At 41.8% G+C, this 26,328-nt stretch overlaps 3 protein-coding genes and 1 long non-coding RNA gene across 5 annotated transcripts in view; 2 read left to right on the top strand and 2 right to left on the bottom strand.

Annotated features, from left to right (window-relative positions):
• Positions 1-2,801: 2,801 nt before the first annotated feature.
• Positions 2,802-5,930, bottom strand: LOC111659410 (uncharacterized). The gene is made up of 3 exons (XR_002761075.2): positions 5,800-5,930; positions 3,799-3,825; positions 2,802-3,684 (listed from the first exon to the last, which is right to left on the bottom strand). It is a non-coding gene; the product is annotated as an uncharacterized LOC111659410 (long non-coding RNA).
• slc25a44b (solute carrier family 25 member 44b) lies at positions 5,892-10,662 on the top strand. The gene is made up of 4 exons (XM_087175643.1): positions 5,892-6,186; positions 7,293-7,961; positions 8,134-8,261; positions 8,778-10,662. The coding sequence occupies exons 2-4, from the start codon at positions 7,334-7,336 to the stop codon at positions 8,967-8,969; spliced, it is 948 nt and encodes a 315-aa protein (XP_087031769.1). The 5' UTR covers positions 5,892-6,186; positions 7,293-7,333; the 3' UTR covers positions 8,970-10,662.
• A 2,989-nt stretch (positions 10,663-13,651) lies between these two features.
• LOC111659421 (cellular retinoic acid-binding protein 1) lies at positions 13,652-20,304 on the top strand. Its single transcript, XM_023412376.2, has 4 exons — positions 13,652-13,791; positions 14,653-14,831; positions 15,242-15,355; positions 19,703-20,304. Exons 1-4 carry the CDS (start codon positions 13,722-13,724, stop codon positions 19,751-19,753), a joined length of 414 nt encoding a protein of 137 aa, XP_023268144.1. The 5' UTR covers positions 13,652-13,721; the 3' UTR covers positions 19,754-20,304.
• Positions 20,305-20,512: 208 nt separating this feature from the next.
• LOC111659425 (paired amphipathic helix protein Sin3a-like) overlaps positions 20,513-26,328 on the bottom strand; it is a 16,636-nt gene continuing 10,820 nt past the window's right edge. For both annotated transcript variants that reach the window (XM_023412379.2, XM_023412380.2), the window contains exons 20-21: positions 23,733-23,940; positions 20,513-22,549 (exon numbers count right to left, since the gene is read on the bottom strand). In XM_023412379.2, coding sequence (XP_023268147.1) covers positions 22,331-22,549; positions 23,733-23,940 — 427 coding nt within the window. In that variant the 3' untranslated portion in view covers positions 20,513-22,330. The remainder of the gene's footprint in view (positions 22,550-23,732; positions 23,941-26,328) is intronic.

Raw genomic sequence — 26,328 nt, 5'->3', positions numbered from 1 at the left:
AGGAGCTCGGGGCAGAGCCGCTGCTCCTTCGGATCGGGCGTCTGGTTGTGATGCCTCCTGGGCGCCTTCCATTGGAGGTTTTCCAGGCACGTCCAGCTGGTAGGAGGCCTCGGAGTAGACCCAGAACACACTGGAGGGATTTTATGTATCTCATCTGGCCTGGGAACATTTCAGGATCCTGCAGGAGGAGCCGGAAGACGTGGCTGTGCAGAGGGACTACTTTCTGGACTACTTTGCTCGACCTGCTGCCGCCGCGACCTGACCTCGGATAAGCAGCTGAAAACCAATGGATGGATGGAAATTAGTCGAATATAAACTTGATTGATTTGTAGGAGGCAGGTTTTAATTTCACACATCCTCTGAAGTCGCCCTGCTGGAGGAGAACCTGGTCCTCATCAGTGATCAGAGGCCTCGATCAATGAGATTAAATTACTGACAGTTATGTTGAAGTAGGTGCCGTGAGGTTTCCTTTGAATCCCTCGTGCATGTGTAAGTAATTTGAACCCAGCTGAGGAGAGACGGGCTGGTCACCGATGATGAAATCTGCTATAGAGAGGCAGAATGAAAATAAAAAAAGGCCACAAATAGTTTAATAAATGGAGTTTGATATGACGAAGATCTTCAGGATTGTGACTGTAAGATTGCGTGTCTGCTTCACTGTCGAGCTACAACGGGACAGTGCGGCTGTTAAACTGAGTGAGCGTCAGATGAAAAGCTGCTCTGACATTCCTGTAATGAAACCGAACCATCTGCACACGATTCCCTTATCATCTCCACATGAATCACTAATAAAGTGTCACAATCATTTCATCACACCCAGCCCTGATGAAACGCAAACTACAAAGGGAAGTTTTAAAATTATAATGCAGCACATTAGCGCTCACTGAATATTTTCTTTCTTTTTAGCCGGATGCATTTTAATAACACCCACTGTGTAAATTTGCATTTTCTGCAAATCTCCCCTCAGTCGGGGGAGAAGAGCTGAATGTGGACGGCATGTGAGGAGGTGAAAGTTTCAATGAAGACGTTTAGGAGGGAAGAAAATCCTTCATCTCCACTGACAGACTCTGTGGAAACTCGTAAGGATTCCACTTGGCTGTTGCTTTTCATACTGTCCTCGAACACTGCTGTGCAGGAACGCTTTGTCTTATTCATGATGTTGTGTGTCTTGAGTTTCCTGCTGCTTTATTTGACATGAGCGCCCTCTTGTGGACCCTCTGTCAGACAGGTGCCAGACCCCAGACTCACGCCCACACCTCCTGACATTCAGCCAGGTCTGAGGTCGTATTGATCTGCAGCAGCAGCAGCAGCAGTTCAGGTAGCATCGCACACAGGTGAGGTCAAACAACTCGTACCTACTGTTCACTGCCTCCAATACAGAACAGCTGACGTCAACTCTGAGTCAGACTGGAAGCCCCTGCAGCTTTGAGGGGTGAACCCCGAGCCTAACTTTATGATAGAAAGAGTGAACCTGTGAGTGTGTCCTCCTCTACGTCCCTGATCATCCAGTCCATCTTCTACAGAGCGTCTGCAGGAGTCTCCTCTCTCTCTCCTCTCTCTCTCTCTCTCTCCTCTCTCTCTCCTCTCTCTCTCTCCTCTCTCTCTCCTCTCTGATCTGAAGCAGGTCACTCAGGATTAATCCTCCACAGCCGGGCTGTCGGCCAGCGGCCAGGCCAGGTCCCCTAACCGGGCACCGAAGCCCCGCAGGGCCCCTGCAGGGCCCACTGAGGATGTCTGATGTCTGAGTTCATGCTGTTGAACTCGCTCTGTGACCATGGCAACCACAGAAACCACACTGAGGCAAAAACTAAGGTTCAGGAGCTGATTTTTCTGCAACTAACCATAAGTTTCTTGATTTGAAATGTCTTGTTTTGTGCAACCAACTGTCCAAGACTTTTTTCTACAGTTATTCACGTCAACGCTGAATTGAAAATTGTTGAAAATTGATGAAAATTGATGACGATTGATTTCCAACAGCTCAGACCTGTTGGAAACACGTGGTCAGAGATTCAGTTGTCTGGAACCAGACTAGTGCTCCACATCATTTGGTTCCTCCTCCCTCTCTCTGGCCGGCAGACCTCTGGCTGATGATGTCGTGTTTCTTTCCCTCTGCCGCCCGACTGTGTGCGAACGCTGTAAAAGTCCCGGCGACGAGTCCCAGGTGTTGATGAGCTCAGCGTGCAGGAAACACGTCCGCCCGCTGGACACTGTGGAGGGTCAGAGGCTCGACCCAGTGGCTGCACCCGGTCCGGTTCATGCTCGGACGTGGGAGAGCTCAGTGTTGTGTGCATCACACACTCCGGTTACCGTGACAACAGGAGCCGTGTTGGTGTCTCTGTAATAATTTCCACTGGCTTCGGGCTTTTCCTCGCGGTGTGACTTCACTGGGAGAGGTTTGGTGTCAGCACCATAAAATGTGAAGTCTGCAGTGTGGATGAAACGCTGCCCCACGCTGATATCTCACCATGCATGATATATATCTACATTCAGACTGTTTGCACAATAACGTACTGATACAGATAGAGATAAATGTTTCAGTGAGGAATCAAGCTTTTATCTGAGCGTTGATTGTTGAACAGAAAGTATGTTATCATATGTTCAGAACTCAAAGGAACATATGGAAAACATGTTTCAACATGGCTGGAGATTTTTGAATGTCTATGAGGAAAACTTTACTGCTCAAAGTCTGATCTTCTGTAGTTCAGGAGACAAAAGTGAGATTCTCATTTCAGCCTCGTTTTAGTTTCTATTTTATCTGAAATGTTGTTTCTCATTTCACCAGGAGAAACGACTCGATTCAGTGTTTTTAATGGCTCCTTTTATTCTCCTTTGTAAATGAAACTGAGCGACACTAGAGCTGCTGTGGAGCAACATGTGAGGCTACAGGGGAGAGTGGTCTCAGACACTGTGTATCCCATTTATGGGAATAAGATTTGACAAAATATTAGGAACACTTCTCAGTACATCCCAGTGCACTTAAACATTACTACAGTTACAATCACAGCCTCCACAATGAACATTAAAATAAACCAACACTTCTCAAACAGATTCAGTAAATACTGAACATGATCCTCATGAAGGAGGATTTACTGCAGGCCTGTTCCATTGTACTGCATCAGTTTCATCCAGGTTCAACTAATACATATATGTGAATGTAAAATATAAATCAACAGTGGCGCCTCAGTGGCTCACCTGGTGGAGCGCTTACCACCGGGGCTCGGTCCTAGCTGCAGCGCCTGGGTTCAGGCCGGTACACAATATACTTATTCACAACCTGAGACACACGCATGTACCTGGGACGAACTGGTTAAGGTGGAAACCACCTTTTGTCAGTCTACCAGTCTCTGTGTACAGCTGCACACCTGCTGGGTCCTGAATGCAGCTGAGGTGGCGCCTCTGAGTCTCCATATGCAGCGAAGGGACGTCCAGGGTGACGTGGAGATCCTGGATGAGGAGGAGCGTCTCCTCTGCCTCACGTGTCCTCCCCCGACAGTGGAGCCTCCACTCCTCCCAGGAGATCCTCTGGATCACCTTGGCGTCAATCAGGGCGAACATCCTGCTTCCCCTCCAGCTGGGACCGCTATGCCTCAATGAGACAGCAGGTGCCTGGCCGCCATCTTGGACAGGCCCTCAGAGCCCTCTGAGCAGGACGTAAGGGCCCCTCCTAAAGGTCGGATGTTCCATCTAAACACAGCAAATGAACATCAGTTCTGTGGTAACACTTGAAGAAAATGAAAATAAGAGGCTCATGACTATAAATAAATGTCATATACATTGTGCTAGTGCATGAAAACTCACATTCCTCCTTTGTAAAGCAGCTGAAACCTGTAACACGACAGAGGAGAGAGAAAGAAATGAGATGATGAGGCTCAGTTGTGATAAGTTCTTCAGTTTCATCATTTTCTCACTAATGTTCCAACATGTTTTAATATTTTTCACATATACATCAACTGCTTGAACAGCTTGATCACTGATTATGTGCTAATCTGGTACCAATGCAATTATCTTTTAGAAGCTTACTTCAGTGCTACTGGACTGTTGAACTTAACATGAAACATTAGTGTAAACGCAGCAATAACATTAGCTCTCCCCTGTCTGTCTCTCCAAGTTGTTTAATGGAATAAATTGCTCTCCAGTCAACAATAAATCACCTTGGTTTTATTTTACGTTGTCAGATTGATCTATGACAACTCAGTCTGCAATAAAAGATTCTAATTTGTCTAAAAGGTTTAATTTTCTTTTCTACTGAGCTGGAGACAAATGATAAACTTTTTCCCATAAATTGTGTGTTTTTCCTGTGGAAACACACAAATAAATAAATTGTCCTCACATGAAAAAAAAATACTATTTGTTGATTAGGTTCAGTGAATAAAACTGATTTCATGCATTAAAATATAGATGATATTACGCACATCTAGGAGAAGACACAGGACTGGACTTGGTTTTTGATGCTTTATTTTTAGATTAAGTTACAGATCCAACACTGTCAGTAACTACAACTACACAGAAGAACACAAATCCTCTGAAACAAGCAGGAAGTGAAGCAAAACTTAAAGCTTGAGAACATAAATCAATAATAATAACAAATGATATATGAATGCTTTCTTTAAGAAATCACATCAGATGTGTTGTCAGATTTATTTAACATCAAGATCTGATCATAAACACTCTGTACTGTTTATCAATTCTGATTGAGTTCTAATGATCAAACTGATCACAAAAGACTTTTATTTTGTAGCTGTGATGTTCGTATAAGCAGAAGAGCCTTGAGCAAAATGAAGGTGCAGTTTCATCATTGACCTCATGGTGGCAGCATTTCCTCTGGAAATCAGTTTACATTGAACCACAGACTGTGAAATAATAACAGATAGCGGCTTCTGGGACTACTGCTGTTACTTTAACTACCAGTACAATCACTTCACCACACCAGTGTAAACTATAACAGAAATGTTTTTTTTTTAAACTCATATCAAATTTTGGTGAAAAGGGTTGTTTTTGTTCTCTGGAAGGGACTTTGATTTTGGATTACTCAAAAACTAAACAATAAATGTACTTCAAAGTAAATGTTCAAGTTGAAGTACTAAGTATAAATTATAGGCCCATGAACTACTCATAGAATAAATGTTTTTTATCCCACACCAAAAACCAAGCGAAAAATGTTATTCTTCTCCTCTGGAAAGGACTTTAATTGTGGATTGCTCAGAAACTACATAGTAAAAGTACTTCATAGTACTTTTGGAAGTCCAGCAGTATAGGTGTTTTGAACTACTTATGTAAGAAAATGGGAGATTTTTTATTATTAGGTTTTTTGAGATTTTTTTCCTTTCATCTTTCATCGCGCATGAATGAAACCTCACGCCACCTTTTACTTTGAAATCCGGAAGTACTCCTCGGTGTGGTTCACAGTAGCTTTGAAGTGGCCGACAATATTATACTAGTGTATGAAACGAAACTTCATTTTGATTCTATGTTCTGGTCATTTCCGGGAATAATAATGTTAAAGTATTCTAGTAACATCGTATTCAAAAGTTATTTCCGGCAGCTTCCCAGGACAGTAAACGTCTCATCACTCGCGCACTCGAAATACAGGCGGTAATCCGACCCGCGACCACGGAAACACGAATGACGGCTGTTTGGACCGCAGTATCATGCTATATTGTCAGAATAGGGAAAACAGATAAACACCCATTGTTCTCGATTTGGGAGTGTCCATACATAATCCCAAAGTGGTTAGACCTGCTGCTAATCCTATAGCCACACTGGATAAACAGCCTAAACTAGCTTCTTTTGTCGTCTTACGTTTTGTAGCAGCAAGTGAAACCACATACGGTAGCTCCAATAAAATGAGCTAATTAGATTACAAACTGACTGTCAGCGGTGTTGTCGGCATCTCTCACTCTGCTGACGTGAACGTTTTTCCTCTCGTTTATTCGTAATTGCAGGTTACACGATATGACGTGAACGCAGCATGCGTGTGATTGGTTGTTTGAGAGGCATGGCGTTTGAATGGGAACAGGAAGACAGTTAGCTCACTAGCTAAGGGGCAGCTAGCTCATTTTAAAACAATCTTGCAGCTACGTAGCGACGTTAGTTTGGATTATATATTTTAAAGAGCTGTTGACATGAGGTTTAAAACCCGGATTACATTAAGGACATGAGTCTGAAATAACCATCTGTCAGAAAAAGGTAAGTGTTTACATCAGTGCTAACGCTTTGTAACTCAGAGCTAGCTCGCTGGAAGCTAACACAGGACACCAGCACATCCAGCAGGTCACAACCGGCATATTTTACCAAACACCCGCTTTTATAATCGTTCGACTGGCTTTGTTACGGTGTAATATGCGTTATTAGCTCAAACAGGAAGGCTTCCGTAGCTCCCAGGTGACCTCGTATCGACTAGGGAACACGGTGTCCTCTGAGCAGTGTTGTCACCGGGGTCAAGAACAAAGTGGTGTGATGATATTTAGCGGTGGCGTGACCAGAAAAGCGACTCTCCCACAGAGAACTACAGATAATTATCATATTGCTCCATCAGAAGTAACAGTTACGTGACGGGATTAGGTTACAGGATGGTTTTCACAGCAAAGAGGGCGGAAAGAAATGACAAGTTCAGTGATAATAATAATAATAATAATAATAGTAATGTCGATTATAATCATTGTTAATAGTATTATAATTATTGTTAGTGCTAGTGTTATTAATAAAACACTCAAGTTGCTGCCATCCTCAGACATAATTAATAGTTCTGTATCCTGTCGGCCATTAATGTTTTTACTAAACTGTGACTCAACCCTGAACCTGTTTTTACATATGAAGTGTGTGTTTTGTTTGCAGGATTGACAGCAGTAAAATAAACCAAATAAATTAAAAATAAATAATATATATATAATAAAAAGCTGGTTATGAGATGAAAATCCCCCCCGTCACTTGTCATTTGAAGCGTCTTTTGCATGTCTCCTTATACATTTTAAACCTGTCTTAAATAAGGACGTAAACAGGGGCCAGGGAAATGGTTACTATCTAATAGATTTGTTTTCCTAGACCCTGTAAATTCAGACAGTAGACAACTGCTATGTATTAAATATTGTAAATCTAAAACTACTGGTACTATTACTATACTCTACTATATTACTGTACTAGTACTACAATCCAAAATACTTCTTGTTTCCATCCCACATTCTCATCAGTGGATGGAGTTTATTCAGTTTTCAGTGAAAACTACTTTACTGACCACACTGTTGTTGTTGTTGTTGTTGTTGTTGTTGTTGTTGTTGTTGTTGTTGTTGTTGTAGGCAGGAATCAGTCTGATGAGGGGGCACCTACAGCTGGCAGGATGCAGCAGAAAAGGAACATCCAGATCATCGAGTGGGAGGACCTCGACAAAAGGAAGTTCTACTCTTTTGGGGTGTTCATGACGATGACCATCCGGGCCACCGTCTACCCGGCAACACTCATCCGCACTCGGCTGCAGGTGCAGAGGGGCAAATCGCTGTACAGCGGCACCTTCGACGCCTTCTTCAAGATCCTGCGGACGGAGGGCGTGCGAGGCCTGTATCGTGGCTTCCTGGTCAACACCTTCACACTCATCTCAGGCCAGGCTTACATAACCACCTACGAGCTGGTGAGGAAGTACGTCTCCCACTATTCTGAGGACAATACTGTCAAGTCGCTGGTGGCGGGCGGCTCGGCCTCCCTGGTGGCTCAGAGCATCACCGTTCCCATAGATGTCGTCTCTCAGCAGCTGATGATGCAGGGCCAAGGGGAGCACCTCACCCGCTTCCGGCTCAACTCAAACACAGATGGTGGAAAGCCCAAAAAGGTGTTCGGCCAAACCAGGAACATTATGGCTCAGATTTTTGCTGTGGACGGTTTCCGGGGCTTCTACAGGGGATACGTGGCGTCTTTACTCACTTATATCCCGAACAGTGCTGTCTGGTGGCCTTTCTATCACTTTTATGCTGGTAAGCAACTGGAACCTCCGTCTCTGTGAAACACAAGGAAGCACTGCACCAACTGGTTTTCCTCACGCCTCATCTACCTTCCTAGTGCTCCTGTCCATCTGTAGTGAGAGTGAAACCCACCAGTCCTCTCCATGTGGTTAATAAAGCATCTGTATGTGTTTACGTCCTACAGAGCAACTCTCTAACCTGGCTCCCAGTGACTGCCCTCATCTGATTCTACAAGCCATGGCTGGACCTCTAGCTGCTGCCACTGCCTCCACTGTCACTAACCCCATGGATGTGGTCAGAGCCAGAGTCCAGGTAACCGTCATTTACCGTACATCTGTAATAATACTGCATCCAGGTAAAACATTTGGAGATGTCACCAGAAGCTTAGAGCTTAATGATATGTAGTTAATGGTGTTCAAAGTGTCAACAAATGTGATTTGTTGGTTAGTTATTTGTTAGAAAAGCGCCTCAGAGTGAACCGGCCATTATGCTTAGTCACGTGTTTCAACAGCGGAAAGAATAAATGTTTCTCATTAGTCAGTTTTCTCTGTATGTGTGTGTAAAGTAAGTCTTTCCCCCGACATTCATCCACCTCTTTAATCTGAAATCTTACATTAAAATCTGCATATAATTAGAATTGACATACAGTTAACAGTGACCAAAGCTTTTTCATGTTCGGCTCATGATTAGACCAATAACAAAAAATGAAACCCTTATTTATTTATTGTGAATAAGTCATGATTTCAAGGATTTTAAAATGTGCAAAACACAACAGGACTGAAACATTTGTGTGTGTGTGTGTGTGTGTGTGTGTGTGTGTGTGTTCAGGTTGAAGGGAGGACTTCGGTCATCGAGACATTCAGACAGCTGATCAAAGAGGAGGGTTTCTGGGGGTTGACCAAAGGACTGTCGGCACGCATCATTTCATCCACTCCCACCGCCATCGTCATGGTGGTCGGCTACGAGACGCTAAAAAAACTGAGCTTGCGACCGGAGCTGGTGGACTCGAGACACTGGTAGAAGATACCGGGACACACGATATATATGGACCATGTGCCATTTTAGCCCCTCAGCCCCCCGAATTAGACTTCCTGTGAAAGCACCGGATGAAAGGAAAGCTTTGTTTTAAATAACAGCCGGGGAACAAAATGGAATCAGGCCCCCTTTAAAAACCCTGACTGTGTTTAAATGTGTATTTGACCATTCATACCAACATGTTATTTACAGATTAGAAGTCACACCCAGGCTCGCAGTTCGCTCGCAGTTCGCTCGTGTCGCTGGTTCTACAGGGTTTTTGCTTTTTAGTGCGAACAGAAACGGTGACTGCAGTATTGTTTTAACCCGGAGAGATGCAGACACATTGATGCAACATTATAAGATCAATCTTCTACGTTTGGTCGGACACTCTACAATCATGTTCCAGTGAAGAGAGGTGGAATTGACCGTTATTATCTTGGGTAGTTTGTGTCGTGCGACCGAAGCCAAGCGCATTAAAAACCTGGTTTTGATCAGGGGTTTGGAGAAAAGCTTGTATAACTCACGATGACGCATTCACATCAGCATTTAAACAAATCTCTCCCCGAGTTTTTATTCCCTTACTCACCAAACTGGCTTCCGTGTCCGTTCCGCAGCTCCTCTCTCTTGGCCTTTTTAAACTGCCGCCTTCATCAGTGCGAAGTCGCTTTTTGTTTTTTAGCTGCTGAATGTGCAAGAGAAGAACAATAGGCGTTAGAATCTGTGACGTGGCAGTTTTTATCTCGTGGGTTTATATGTGCAGTCAAAATAAATGACTCGACCATTTCCATGCAAATATTACACATGCATTTCATCAGACCTTGTGTAACATACTAGTCCTCTGTCTTACTGTAGAAATATTCCAGTGAGCGAGCCGGTTATTAAACGGCTGACACTGGTAACCACTGTGGACGACTCCCAGTTAAACCCTGCGAGGGAAAGTGACAGAAGCAGAAATAAGACTTTGCTCTTGTGACAGTAAATGTTTTAGTGCAATAATGTAAATGTTTTTATCCTTTTCAGCACAAAATGTGATTGTATATTTCCTGTAAATCGTGTGGATAACTTCATGCATTTTACCTAATTTATTTTATTGTCTGCTTTTTGCTTTTTGGATTTCACACTGTCAAGTTTGTTTTTCATTTGTTTTAATATGAATAACTGAGTTTTGTGGCTTTTTTTGATGCTTTTTTTTATCACTGCGTTAGTGGCTTTTTGGGAAAGGTAAATCATATTTATAATCAGCTGTGGTCAGTTTTTAGAACTGATCTTTTTCCTTTTTTAATGAATTATTTCCATATGACACCAGATGTTTTCACTGAAGCTACTTTCATAGAGAAAGAAGAGAAGCAACAGGCTCTGAAAGTTTGTTTAGATGAAGCCATAATGTCCCGTAATCTTTTCTTAAATTATATAAATGTGCTCAGGCCAATGTGTCACAAACTTTAACGGGATCCCTGATGAACTCTGGAATATCTCGTAGATTCACTTCATCTTCATCTTTTAAAGGCCTGTTTTACCAAAACTAAAATCATGTCTGTGTTTAGATCCACTACATTTTCTTTTTCGCAGCTTTCAGCAACTCTTGAGTGCGAGTGCGTTAACCAGAACTCGACTGTCGTGTACAGGATACATGTGGCTTCACGGCTCGTGTCGTCTCGTCTGTTTGCTCAATAAAACATCACGACTGCCGAGTTAACTTTGTGTTTTTTCTGTGTTTCAGGCAGAATAATTTGTTTTCAACGATTTTTTTAAATTTGTAGTTTCAATGTTGTCTTTAAAATGTTTAAATAATTAAAATGATTGGATTAGCAGATGTCGTGTTGGGCGATATAACCCTGAACAGCCCTGTTACACTCGATTCTTCAGGCACTGAAGCAGTTTTGATTTTGCAATTTTCTTTTCACAATATACAGGAAACTTATTGTGTGTTTTGTAATAAAACTGACGGTGTATAATGAAAGTTTTACCTCACTGGAGAAATAACTGCATAAGAGAGAAAAAAGCTGCAGAGATAACTTCAAAAAAATTCACGTTAAGTCAGATTTCACCAATTAATACCAAAAAAATACCAAAGTAAGTCCCACATATGTTTTAAAAAATCTCTATTTCCACAAACAGGACAATAGATTTGAGCAGACAAAGCTCTTAAAGCTCACATCTTTCCCTCCATCCTGAAACTTTCCCTCCTGGAAATAAACCCGCCCAGAGACCAACAGATAAATCTACTGATGAATGAAACAAGCGAAGAGTCCCGGGTGAAGGCGGCGGACGAGGCCTTCTCCGAGCTGACACTTCCCGGTGGGATGACGGAGTGTCTCCCTGCGCCGCTCTCTACATTAATTATCAAGCAGGTCTGGAAGGCACTTTGTCAGAAAGAGCGATGAGGCGCCGTCAGGGAGGAAACAAATCTGACTGGGCCGGGGTTAGAGGAAGGGCCTCCCATTCTCATGGGACGTCACGGTGGTAGCTCTACCAGCGTGTGCGTGTGTGTGTGTGTGTGTGTGTGTTGGATAAAAGGTCGGATGTAAATGAACTGTTGTGTAATGCGTTGTGCAGCTTCGGTTAAAGCGTAGAGTCGTGGAGAGCAGCTGAAGATGGAGCTGTGTAAAGACTCATCCTCAGGTTCATGTGTGACATGATGAGACACGCATTAACACAGATGTTTCATCTTTAACCCTCTGAGGTCGACAGATGTTTCCATTAATATCTTTGCGGTAACACAGCGGAGAAACATGATGATTGAATGTTGTGAGAATCTGTCGACTCTCCACTTCATGTTTCACGTTTCACGTTTCACGTTCATGCGAGATCGTACGAGACTCATGGGCGGAGCTACAAGGCCGCGAAGCAGGCCAATGAAATCTGTTTAAAGCAGAGTGACAGAACATTTGTTATTAATTTATCTCAGGATTTTACTCACATGTTCATGAAGCTAAATTCATCCACATCAGTCAAGGTTTGTTTTCACAAGGGATTTGAAGAATTTTTAAAAACAGCATTTGGACTAAATGATCTGCAGTGTCAGCAGGGAGGAGGAGCCTCACAGACAGAGCTGAGATAGCTCTGAAAACTGGGACATAAAGCACCTGGGTATTATCTTATATCTTATATCTGTATCTTAAGAAATAATGTAGAAACTGAGAAAATACCCACCGACCTCTGAGGGTTAATAAATGTCCTTCGTCACAAAGCTGGACATAAACGATCCCGGGGGTCTGATCATGGAGTTAATGTCATTTCAATGAGACTGTGTTTTCTGTGACACTGCATCTGTGATGAGCTGTGGGCGAAACAACAGCAACATAAAGTGAGAATTTTTCTACTGAAACGACTGAAACTTTCGGAAGAAAAACACTGGATTTGTCCGACTCGCGCTTCAGAAGCTTCGTATGAACTTCAGCTGAACTCCAACTCAGATCTCGGCCTGTGGACTTTGTCCCTCATTTCTTCCCCCGACCCGCAGAGAGGATCTCTTCTCAGAACCTGTGTCACTGTGCAGGTGGGAGGGGCTGTTTGTACGTTATCACACACAGGAAAGTGAAAGCACAATAAGAAAACAGTATAAAAACACAGATAATATCTATATTAAAGTGCAAAGATGAACAGATGAAATGGAGGCCGAGTCGAACAGAGCAGGTTTGTAATCTTCCAGCAGGGGGCAGCAGAGAGGCAGAAACCCTGTCACCTGTCTTAACTCTGGGCTCCTCCACCTCCTCACACACCTCTCACACATAATGTTCCTATATGTGGAACATTTCTGAAGACAATAAAATACATCTTTGAATTGATCTGTATCAGATGGAAGCCCGTCAAAGACCTGACACCTGGAGCTACGTCCTCTCTTCTCTTAGTTGTAGTAAGAGCAGAAGAAGAAGAGCGTCGTGATGATCGACTCTGGAAGACGTGAAGTGTGTTAATAAGGTCAGGAGGCCCATCACTTTCACTTTCATCCTTCTTTGTTCCCAAACAGAACTATCTCAGTCTGGTCTTTATCCGATTGGAGGAAGATCATACGAGTGTTGAACCCGTCCTTTAAGTTTCAGTGTCAAAACCGGTCAAACATCCGTCACTGAGATTTATTCCTCTACCATCTAACACTGGAGGTGAAAGACATTTTCTCTCTTACAGTCAAAAATTGGTAAAAAAAATATGAAATACTTCAAATAAAATATATGAAGAAGAGTTCTGTGGATACTATTGGATGCTTCATCTCCAACCCTGGGCAAATAAAACCCAAACCGTCTACATGACTAGGTGCAATTAGGGGTAAGTGAGAAAATATGTAATTTTTTTAATGGCATTTGAATGAGCTGACCCTTTAAAACCAACTTCCACACCCTCCGTACAAAAGGAAGAGTAGATGATCCTCTGCTCCGCCGCGGGGGCCAATGAGAAATCAGTGAATAAGACTGACTGAGATCTGACTGGGATTTATACAGATATTTAGTCTAAAGCCTTTAAGTGTCAGAGATGAGGCAGCAAGTCCTTCACACCAAAACATGATTTAACTCCATCATTAAAAGAAATCTGTGATGAGAATAATCCACCGAGGAAGCGTGTGTGGGAGAGGAAGCCGGGGTGGAGGGGGTTCAGGCTGCTGAGTGGGATCATTGCACACAGGGAGGAGGAGGAGGAGGAGGAGGAGGAGGAGGAGGGAACGCAGGGAGAGAAAGAGCCTGAAGAAAGGGAGCGCAGGAGACGACAGACGACAGGAGGCGAAGGCTGAACGCAGACCCGACCCCACAGGAAGGAAAAATGGCCAATTTCACAGGAAGCTGGAAAATGAAAAGCAGCGAGAATTTCGATGAGTTGCTGAAAGCTCTGGGTGAGGACGGTCTGCTCTCTCTTCTGTGAAGGTTTGAACGTGTTTTAGTGAGAAGGGCTTTAGAGATGATCCAGGGACTGAAGATGAGATGGATGAGCTCGTCACAGGTGGATTATCTGCCCTGTAGACACCTGGGTGACGGACGGATTAAGGTTCATTTAGAAAGTTCTTTTTTAGATTTTAATATGTAAAAACTGCTTGTGAGACTTTGAGCTCTGCAGGTTTTTTAGCTGCAGGTTCCAGGAAACTGAACAACGTGCAGCACAACTGGTTTTAATTAGAGAAGGAGACAAACTCGTCTTGTTTTACACGAACAGATGCCGAGTGTCTGAGTGACGGACCTCCAGAGATGAGAAACAGACTGAAGCGGTTCCCTCTCTAATTGTTTGCACTGCGACTGTGTGACTTGATAGTTTTTCCACTCATTTGGAGACAGACTCCATCACATCTACAGGAGAGCCAAACAAAGCATTCCTGGCTCTCATCACCTTGTCACTGACTCTGCTTTCACAATGTGCTGATAACCATCTCTCCTGCAGCTGCTGGAGGCTCCTGGTTTTTTAAAATATGGAAACCAACATCTCTGTGCAGTGATTTCTTCTCCCGACAAATAAAAAGTCATTTGTTTTGAGATAGAAAAACCCTTTTAAGCGTTTCTGCTAAATTAGCTCCGTCCCTGAAACACTGACGTTTTTTGGCGCCAGAGGCAGACAGCAAAAATATGAGGTGACACGCCTCGATGTCAAACGATAAAATACGGAGAAAGTGGGTCTTCTACTTGTCCGTTTTATCCATTTACTGCTTTACAGACTCGTCGGCACTACTTAATATTCACAGGTGTGTCTGTGTTCCCGTGTCCAGGTGTGAACGCCATGCTGAGGACCGTAGCTGTGGCCGCCGCGTCCAAGCCCCACGTGGAGATCAAGCAGAACGGCGAGCAGTTCTACATCAAGACCTCCACCACAGTCCGCACCACGGAGATCAACTTCCTCATTGGTGAGGAGTTTAATGAGGAGACGGTGGACGGCAGAAAGTGTAAGGTAATCTTAATTAACTGCCTGAACTTTTATTCTGAAATATTTGCTCGTCTTGCTGACCCTCTAAGAATAAGAAAAATATGGACATACAACATGAGAAGGGTGTGAGTTTGTTAGCTTCTTGTATTCAAGATAAGTCTGGGATGTTGCACCTGAACGCACCATGAAAGAGTCAGAAAACTGTTTACATGTTTGTACAACTAATCTGACAAAAACTAAACCGTTTGCTTTAGACATTAGTAAACGGGCTAAAACATGCAGGAGAGTCCGGTGTGAACCTTCAAAGACAGGAGAGAGGAAGTAAACTGACCTCTTGTCGACCACTTGTGTTTTTACTGCTGACCTCCTGTTAACCAGGTGAAACTGACGGGATAAATATAAGAAAACCTCATTAAAGTGCTGCTTTTCTATAGAGCTTGGCCACTTGGGAAACAGAAAACAAGATTTACTGCAAACAGACTCTGCTGAGCGGGAACGGCCCCAAGACCTTCTGGAGCCGAGAGCTCAGAGGGGAGGAACTGGTGCTGGTGAGTGGCCTTTTCATTTTTCACTGTACCCAGAGATATGGAGAAAGATAAGAACAGAGAGGGCCACATGCAAGACGGCGTAGACTTCATCTAATCTACAGATCGTACCCAGAGATCATCACCTTTCTAAGTCTGCCACCTCAGAATCACACGTCCTTTCTCTCTCTCTCTCTGGAAAATGTGTTTTCTTTCATAAGATTGTGGATCCAAAACGCTCACAGCAGGAAGCCTCCATCTAAAGTCTCTGCAGATCGATGAACAGATGTTTGGATGTTTTGCAAAGTCTGATGAGGTGTCAGATTTGGAGCTCTCTCTCTCTCTCTCTCTCTCTCTCTCGCTCTGAGCACATGGGGCACCGGCTACAGAGACGGTCTTCAACTTGTGTTAAAACTATCCTTGTCCAACTATCCTTAAACAAATACTTTCACATTTCAGCTGCCAAGCTGCCGTTTAGCTCAGCTTAGCTTAGCTTAGCTTAGCTTAGCATCAAGACTGGAAACGGGGAAACAGCCAGCCTGGCTCTGTGCAAAGGAACAGAATCAGCTGAGCAGCGGCTCATTAATCCGTTTGTTCTCGTTGGTTTAATTGTATCGGAGCAGTTACTTTCTGGAGACTCTGCTGACCTTTTGTTTATACTGCAGCTGCAACAGTTAATTGACGAAATCAGGTTCCAGCTTTGTAAACGTGAATACGCTCTAGTTTTCTCAGTCCTCTGGGAACGTAAACTTGTTTTTTCCGTTGGATCGTTGATCAGATTAAACACGACGTTCAATGACTTCATCTCGGGAACTTGTAACATGCAATTGTTTAAAAATCATTTGCGGACATCTTGAAGACCAAAAGCTGACAATAATCAGTAGATTCATCAGTAATGGGTTTTTGTACGAGTCTAAACAAAGCGAGAGACACAGCTTCATATTTACTGTCCAAACATGAGAGAGGTTTCACATCCTCTGGTCTGAGTTCCCAGTGATGAACCACAGCAGAGGCAGAGGCCGTGACTGGGTGGTTACACCAGATGTGAAAATGTCAATATTTTTACAAAACACTCTGTAGCTCCAAAGAAATGTCCTAAACTCCCATGGCCACTTGGAGCAATCATCCATTTCTTGTATTTCTTTCTTTTGCCAGAGAAGGGTGTGGACAAACACGCCTGTATCTGTTACAGAAAATCATATTTAAGGCGGTTCTGACATGTAGGTGACGTTTGTTATTCGATGTTGATCCGATGTCTGAATGATGCACATGAAGAAAAATGACACGAGAGGCCGAGAGCTTGTTGCAGTTTGCAGGAACAGGCTGCACGGGCGGGAAACTGAAAGTAGATGTCCAAGGAATAAATGAACTTTTCCCCGACATACGTTTGTTGTTAGACGCTGCCGTTCAGGATCCGGCATCCATCAGAGACACTTCTGCCTCCAGTTCCCGGGAAATCAACATCCCTGAGACAAAGCGGTTTCAGACCAGGACCAAATGTGTTTTCTATTTAAGATAAGGGTGTGTACGTGTGTCCGTGTTGGACTGATAGGCTGTAACCTGAGAGGCGCAGGGGACTGAGTCATGGGAAAAAACCTGGACTGTCAAAAGAAAAGAGTTTAAATGTGATCCCAGCGAGGAGGGAGGGGTCGGATATATATTCCCTCTTATCGCACCTACATTCATGTTTCATTTAGATTTTTAAGATAAGAATGATGTCGAAGCAGAAATATGAGGCTGAGGTCGGAACCTGAACACATCACTTACCTTTAAAAACATGACTGCATGAGTCTCAAAGTTCCTGTAATATTCCCTTAAAAACATTGTGATTTCCAATTGACCACGGCTCTGAATATTTGTTAAAAAAATAGACAAAGATTCACAAAGTACCAACACATATTATGGTCTGTATTCTTGTTGTTAACAACCGGATTAATAACCTAATCATAAACCATTTATAAATCTTTTAGAAGGGCGATGTGACTCATTCAGACTTCATTTAGAGTTTGTCCACCAGAGGGCGCCGTCACCTCGATCTTTCAACTGTGAAATAATAAAAATAAACTATTTATAAAGCAACTGTCAAAACAACGTCACAAACTGTTTCACAAAGAGGAAACTAAATGAAAACAAAACCACATCATAAATAAAATTATTTTAAAATATTAAAATAAACAAATGAATCACATAAAACAGTGAGGCTGGAAAAATAAAACTTCGGGCTAAATGACTATTGGATTCTTTAAAATCAATATTGATATATGATTTTTGTTTTAATTGATATAGTCTATTATTCAGGCTTTATTTTCCTAGAGTCCGTGTATTTCACCGAGAGACAACAGCGTCTTTCACAAACATGTAGGGAGTTTAGAATAATTATCGCTAGCCTCTTTAATTATACTTCATTTGCCATTTCCTCCAGTGTCAACACGACATAAACAATAAATATAATTCATAAATATTATCCAACCGTAGCACGGCACAGGTCAGGAACTGAAAGTACAGCTGTGACAGGTTGGGTGGAGTCGTCAGAACATCGTTTCACGTCTTTAACGAAGAGAACAGAAATAAACAAAGTTAAATTAACCCCCCCCCCCCCTCTACTGTTATGGAAAGCACCAGTTTAATATTCTGTCGCCACTAAAGGAACTACAACCTAAGACGACCCCGTCCTCTACCGACGACTTGACTCTCTGTTCACAGAGCAGAGTACGATCGATCCTTCGGGATAAACAGAAGAATTCATCTTGAATAAAAAAGCACCGGCCACCAGATGAAGCAATTAGGCTCCCGGGGAGAGATGGATGGACGTCGGGTTTAATGAGGACAACATGTGGCGAGTTACTGTGATCTAAGACGGGTGGACGGTAATGACCACTTGGGGAGTCTGCAGTTAAAAAGAGGATAAACTAACTTCCTTTACGTTTCGAGCCTCATACATATCGATTTTTAAAAGCTTCGTGCGATTAGATGAAATCGTGCGTCTGTGATTGGTCCAGATCTGTGTGTCCTCTCATTAATTGGTCTCATTGATCACGCCGTTGAGAGACACCGCTGGACCCTGATGTCTCCTCCGGGTTAATGTCTCCCTCGGCAACGCACCACGCGCCAGATGGAGCCGTCTCACATCAGCGCCGGCCCGCTAACCCCACCCCTGCCCGAGTTAATGATGATGTGTGGCGCTGTGCAGTTACCCATAATGCTACGCCCCGGGGACACCCATAAATCTTTGCACTTCACTCCCATTTTCATATCAGCCTTTGTCACGTCTGTTTCTCCGGCACAGACGAATTCAGATCATATTAGTCCGTATGTTACACAAGAGCTGGTGGAGATATAACGGCGTTACCATGGTATTATCAAGATATCTGGAGACTACGAGCCACGTGTCAGAGCGAGACGCTGACGAGCGAACAGTTTTTATCACAGTCGTACAAAGGACAGTTACTCAAGTACAATTTGGAGTATTTCCATTTAATGCTAGAGGGAAATACTGTTTTTCTTATTCATCTACATTTATTTAAACAGAGTTAGTTACTTTTAGTTTTTCTAATAAAAATATAATCAAGTAATAAATCATCGATTATTATTGGTTACTGTAAGATACTAAGCAGTGTATAAAGTAATTCAAATGATCCCCTGCAACATTAAAGTGATTAAAGACATGATGCATCACTAGTTATAATCCAGTAATATCATATATATATTAGTGATGGGCACTTTAAAATAAAATAAAACTTAACCTGATGTTATTACTTGAGTAACAGTTTGAATTCAGGACTTTATGTGTGACAGTATATTTTCACCGTGGTGATGTCACTTCTACTGAAGTAAAAGATCTGAATTCTTCCTCCACTGAAAGTTATATTTTCTCCTGTAAACTTCTGTATCCACTGGGAGTAAATACTGAACTTTGTAGAGATATTTTAAAATATTACATGTTATAATAGATTATATAATGTACAATCCCCTGGAACTAAGAATTGTGTTTCATCTTTCACGTTTTCTACAGTGGCCCAGAATGAACAAACCAAACACCGGCTTTATGTTACCTGAAGGCCACCGTAGTTTCACAAAGGGAGGGGGGAGGGGAGGGGAGGGGTATTCATATGGATGCAATCTGCAACGTCACCACCAGATGCCACTAAAACTACCCACTGGTTCTTTAACTGTTTTGTCCATAAAATGTAAAAAGAAAAAGAGACGTGGTGACCAAGGCGACGTCTTGTTTAGTCTGAATCAACAGTCCGAGAGCCGAAGATATTCAGTTTCAAATCCTCATATCTGAGAAGCTACAAACATCAGTGAAGACGATTCTGCTGATGAAGTGATAATGAGGCTTTGTTCTTTTTCTTCTCAATCTTGTTTCAGATCTTTGGAGCGGACGACGTGATGTGCACGAGGATCTACGTGCGTGCGTAGCAGAGCTCCATGTCCAACAAATAATCAGTCAGTGTGAGAAGTTTCACATAAAGATTTCTGATGATGTTTCTCACATTCAGTGTTTCGCATTTTCTTTTTTTCCCAGCTGCTTTTTTTCCCCCATTTTTGTACATAATTTTGCATTGGAAATGAAATGATCAAAGTATGATTTGTTTTTGTGATATTGTTCAACTCATGCTTTAGAGCTCCAGTGTGCGGACTCCAGACTTTCTTCTCTCATAAATAATAAGTGGCACGTATCATACACAGGGTTTCTGGAGGGAAAACCTTCAGTTCTGTTTCTAATACCACACAGAGTTGAATTTAATACCTGTTTCATTTAGAAATGCTGAATCATTTAGTTCATGAATTTATTGACATCTGTATCACATTTTTTTTTATTATTATTTTTTTTTAGTTCCAGCTCCTCCGTTCTGTGTAACAATAATTTCAGCTCATATCTTTTTATCACGACCTTGAAAAGCAGCAGAAACTGGATGAATGGATTTATGGATTATCCAATTAAAGAAAATACCAAACTGGAACAATAATAGTCGAGTTTTTCTGGCTTTTTGTTGGTTTTTTTTGCTAAAATCACACACAAAAAATTTTATAAACTAAAATTACCGTCACTGTAAAATTAAAAGACACTTTTGTTTTTAATAACCTTGAAGGCATTTTTTTAAAGAGGAAAGTGAAATGAATAAAACTTAAAACACAATGGCAGAAAAGAAAAAGGAAGTGGTCAACGTTGAGAGATTCTGTCTATTCAAAGGATAGTTTAATGCCAAACACCATACTAACACTCATGTACAACATCGTAAAAGTCGAGAGAAGAGACACATTGAACGAGGTACAAATGATGTCTGTATGTACAATCAGCTCCCGGGACCTCCTTCGGTTTCTCCATATTAAACACAGTGTAGTTATAAAAATAAAAACCCACGTAATAAACTGTTCCGAGATTGTCTGCAGCTGGTTGTGTGACTGACCTGTTGAAGGATCCTGAAGAAAATGATACTGATCGGTCTGATTTCCTTTTAATGGTTAATGTTAATGAAACGTTTGCTGCTCATGTGTCGACTTTCCTAAACTACAATATCTACACGGCCAATTCCAGTTTCACTAAACAAACTGAAGAGAGGAAAAGGCGATTAAAAAAAAGAAGAAAAGAAAAATCCTTAAGTTTACATCCCTCTTTAAAGGGAATACAACATTCACATTTGTATTTCAGCGGGAAATACAAACCGATAGCTTTGAGAGACCGCGACCGAAGGAATTATTGCTCGCTTGTTTTCTTACTCTTTAAACTGTACACAAGTCACACGGCTGACATTCACATATAGACCTACTATACATCAGGCAGTGTTCGTCTTCAACACTGCGCTTAGAAAAAATAAACACAACTCACGTACGCGGTTTTTTTCTGTGCGTTACATTACGAGACCCTGCGGCTCAGAGTCTGATCATTTGGTAGATAGTTTGAAAACAATAAGAGTTGATAGTTCTGTTGAGACCGAAGTACTTTGAAAAACGGACACACGCTGTAACTTTCAAAAAGGAAAAGGAGAATTTGCTGCTCAGCTACATTCAATCATCTTAAAACCACGAGTGATACTGATACTGAAGAAGGTAGAAATGCGCAGAAAGGGCTGGAAACACGTATAAAATGGGACATTTTCTTCTACTAAACAAAGACTTTAGGAACGTCACGTTCAACAGACCACAAACAGAAAAAGGTCTAATATTTCATCCTTTGGTAAAAAACACTTAAAATTGAGCATTTTCTTAATAAACTTCTCTGCAACCTGGAGCTAAAGATCGATTCTATGTGAGTGTTGACGTACGCTACACATAAATGACATTTGATAAGAAAAACAAAACAATCTAGATATAAACAACATATTTACACTAAGTGTTTGGGCGGTCATAAATTATTATACTTGATACACACTGCTGGCATTGCACATGTACCCAGCAGTTGCCAGAGATGTTTTTAAAATATATATAGTGCACTACAGCACCTTCACCACCGAAAGGGGAAACATTCACAGGCTATACAAGTTTTACAGCTGAGTCCGAGTCGAGTACATACATTTTAAGCGAGGTAGCGGAGACTTATTCTTGCTACCTTGAGAGAAAATCTGAGGTTGTTTCTTTTTATTTCTTTTCAAATTCTAATTCATTTCATTCTGAAGTTGCTGAGTTTGTTATGAAATGCTTATCTAGTTTGGTTTTTGTTTGTTTGAAGTGTGGACTGAGACGCAGTAAGGAGTGTTTTCTCTCTCTGTATTCACCTCAGGTAAAAAGAAATCTGCATTTCTTATTATAATGGCTCCTCTGAGACGGGGGGGGGGGTTCTACAACATTTGCTGCGTAAGCTTTAAAAGTTATGACAGAGTTCCCCGATAAGTTCTGACACGTTTGCAAAAAAGTGGAAAATTTTACATCCCATTTAAATTCTGGATCGACAACCCAAAACATTTTGGCAACTGGATCCGGTGACGGCAGGTTGTGTGTTATAAGTCACCGCTGGCAGTTTGTTCACTGCCACAGTTTTCCCTCAGATCAGAGAGACTACAGTGTTCTGTACTTCACCCGGTACTTGTTTACGTTGAGATAATGGAGGACCTCCGGGTTGCAAGTGGTGGTGCAGGACAACAGGCCTTCTCGTGCATCTCCCATCAGCCACTTGCGGCTCTCAGCAGCCATGTCGCTGGTCACGTGCTCTTTAGCCCAGGTGTCCAGCCAGGCCTGGAAGCGTCTGTGCAGACGTGTGTTGACCCGCTGGTGGGACTGAAAGAGACAGGAGGCAGAAGGACACAGCTCATCCTCTGGGACCAGGTCACAGTAAGTCACATCTACAGAGAATCATCTCAGTCATCCAGGTAGTAAATGATCGACACAAAATGCACCATATCGGCCTGAATACGGGACAAACCTGATCATGACGACCTCGCTTCTCCAACAGCTGTTTTTGAGAAAAAGACTTTTACACTTGTTCTGTTTGGAAAGTTTCCCTGAGATGTCATTAAATCAACGAGACTCTCTCTCCTGTCAAACGCCTGGACGTCATCAAAATTATTTTCTGACAGTCGGCATGTTTCACTCTCTCTTTTTGAGCTCATCCTGTGACAGCTGTAATTCTTGGCTGTGCGACAGATTCCCTCCCTGGTTCCTTGCTGCAGTAAAAACACAGACACACTACGAATTTGTTTTCTGTCGTGGTTTAGTTCCTCTGTGGAGGCAGAACATGCTGCATGAGCAACTCCTGCAGGTTAAACTGGGCTAACAAAACTCTGCTGACTAATCCTGGACAACAAGACGACAAACAGACTTAAAAACATCGTCTTATATTCCAGCTAATGTAATATACATCCACTGGACTGCAGGAAACTGAAGGTTATTCTACGTCTTTGGTTGTAATGACAGGCAGGAAAAGAAATCTGTATTTATCCTTTAGGGACAAGAAGTGCTAGCTAGCTTTAAGAATACAACATACAAAACATTACGTCCAACAGATTTAAGATCTGATCCTACGTCTTTGGTGAAAATGTGTCTCTTACTACAGGACAGATTTCGTTCTGGACAGCTGAAACACAGGATATGGTCTGTAATAGAAACAGACATTGAACAGGACAGACAGAGAAAGCCAATGTTTTCCTGTAGCTGATATTACTACAGCTTATTTCAAGAGCTTTAAGGGGTCGTTTAATTTTTTCTCTCTCGTCGTATTTAGTTACCAAATAGTCCTACATATTGGTATGAGCATGTTTCCATCTATCAGCCTCTGACGAGGGAAAAACTCAGACATTCACTTTAAAATACAACAACGTGGCTCCTGATGGGATTTAATTTAAAGGACGACCAGCTGAATAACAGGAAGTAATTGTGGATGTAATTGTTACTGGTGGTGAAAAATAGAAACAAATATAAAGTACACTATTATTTAACTAACTAAACTGTCTTCTGTGTTTACCTGATGCGCCCGTGTCAGTGCCGTGTGCCTGTACATGTAGTCTTCCGACTTGCAGACGTAGACCATCTTGTAGGAGTTGAGCTTGAACATGCACTCCATCTTCAGCTCACTGTTTCCGTCCTGCGACTTCTCCAACGGGGCCTTGGTCATTCTCTCCTGCTGCAGCTGCTCCCATCCTCTCTGGCACTTCCTTATCCGTCTCAAGTTCCTGAAGGTCAAAAAGAGATCGACAACCATGAATATCACCGACGGATCTCGGAGAAATTATTTTCATTACTCCACATCAAAAAAGAAAAAAAAGAAAAAAGAAAAGAAACAAAAAAAAGAAAATCACGTTTGCAGGGAAAGTTCGCACAAATTTCTAAAATCTGTAAACTGTTATATTCACGTTATATGGCACAATTCTGTTTGACAGTATGCACTGTGCGATTTAATCAAGTCTAGAGGACGAGGTCAGGCAAAACACACGACATTAAGAACATCTGAAAACAGTATAGTCAAATTTGAGAGGACTGTCCCTTTAAACAATTATTTTTTAAACCCATGCATTGCAACTCACCGAGTAACAGAATTAGATCGGGAGTCAAATCATTCGTGGGAAAAGTGGATCTATAAGAGCAGCAGAGGCAGCAGTCGTAATATTTCTGTACAGTGCACTTCCGTTGCACAGCCGCATGGTTCGATCTAAATACGCTTGGCAAACAGATATTTCTTTTACTTGGATATTGATCTTGATTTTGTGCAGGTTAACAAAAATGCAATTATTCACCCCACCTGAATGAAAGTTTTAAATGTGTACTTACCACAGAGGTTACAGGTGAGCGAGGACTGAAACCATGAAGCATATTTTTGCATTCAGGGCTCCACTTAAAAGACATGACAGTGAGGCCAATTTCAAGTAAAAACTGTTATATGGATATATATATATACTGTATATAGATATGAGCTGAGAATACTTTGATGTGCACATACTTCCACCAACAATGTACAGAGTGTTATGATCATGAGATGAAGACCCAACATAACTGGAAAAGAAACTGCTGGAATTTCACTGCCATTGAAGATTTTAGTGAAGAAGGGAAAGTCTTTTGACCTCTTGTGCTGCTGATCTCTCATAGATTTGATGAAAACAAACAAACAAACAAACAAACAAAATAAATAAATAAATAAAAAGATGTGGGTGAGCCCACTGATAAATCACAGCCAGGTACCAGATTTATGCAATGGGTTAAATAAGAACTAAAAACTAAGAGCAAATTCTCTTTTATGTTTTTGAAAGGCCTTTTGAAATGTGTATGGTAATGGACAGCCATCTCAAAGAAACTAAAAACTCAAAAAAAAGCACCAAAAACAATGGCAGACAGGCTTTATGTGCAACACTCATTTGGAGCTTTTATGACAGAGCAGACACAATCACGCCTCCATGCACAGCTCTGAGGTGTCGGGAAAGAAATACACCAACATATGAACATACAATTTAGACGTTCATTTTATTTACAAACCCTACTCCTCTGTACAAGTGTTGCAGATAATGTGCTTGACCAGAGTTTTAAAAAACATATGAGCACTAATCTCTGTCAAACCAGTGGAAAAATCTCACCCACAACAAAAAGTTGCAACGGGAGTGCACTGTTTCCACTGAAAATTATTACAAACATAACACTGAGTATAACAGACTTAAACAAATGGACATTTCAACAGTTACAGTTGCAAACAGTGAATAAGTCACATACAGGACCTTTGATCTGGATACAATCACAAACAAAGGGCATGATAAGGTAGAAAAGGAAACCACGACTTCACCGTCCTCGTTAACAAAGTCTCTCTGGTCCAACACAAAAGCTTTAGTCTCTCAAACTCAGGTCACAGACATCGTAGAAAAATGAAATAAAAATGACAAAAAGGTGGAACCCATTTGTTTTGCTCTCAGCTTGTGCATTCAACGACTTTTTGTTCTTATGTTACACAATGAAAAAATCACCATTTAATATTCAATACAATGTGAATAATCAAACCAAATTTTTTTTTTTTTTCTCCTTATAACTGTCTGCTAAGGTGGAAATTCAAAACCCACGATCAAGCCAGAACCATTATTAAAAAACCTTACTATTAATAAATAAAATTCCCCATTAAAAAGGAACTGAATCAATGAATAAATAAATTCCATTTTTTTTTTCTTTTTAAAAAGATGGCCATGTAAAGTGCAATCTTCCAAGTGAGGCAGAGGTCGGAAACTGAAAGAGTCATGTTAATGGCCAATGAGAACAGACAGGAGGGCATTGGGGCACTGCGAGCACTTCAGTGTAACTGAACTGGTGTTTCTCTTTCTGACGAACCTTCTCAAACCTTTTCGTGTTTGTCTGTTACTTAAAAAAGAAAAAAGAAGAGAAAAAGAAAAAAGGCAGCGCTCTGATGCCCACAAGTGATGAGAGAAGAGAGCTTTTCTAAAGTCAGGCTTGTTGTGCAGAACAGTACCACTGTTTCTATCTCTGAAAATGAGTTGTATTTGGCAGCAGGTTTGGCTTGTAAACAGTGGAGTGGCTGCTCGGCTGACTAGTGCCTCAGGACAGAAGCTTTAAGTGTGCAGACAAGAGAG

The sequence above is a fragment of the Seriola lalandi genome, unplaced genomic scaffold (assembly GCF_002814215.2).
Source record: "Seriola lalandi dorsalis isolate HSWRI2012SDOR001 ecotype SW California unplaced genomic scaffold, Sedor1 jcf7180002054478, whole genome shotgun sequence".
NCBI classification, from domain to species: domain Eukaryota; kingdom Metazoa; phylum Chordata; class Actinopteri; order Carangiformes; family Carangidae; genus Seriola; species Seriola lalandi.
Note: the sequence above shows the minus strand (reverse complement) of the source record. Positions and strands in the feature narration are given on the sequence as shown.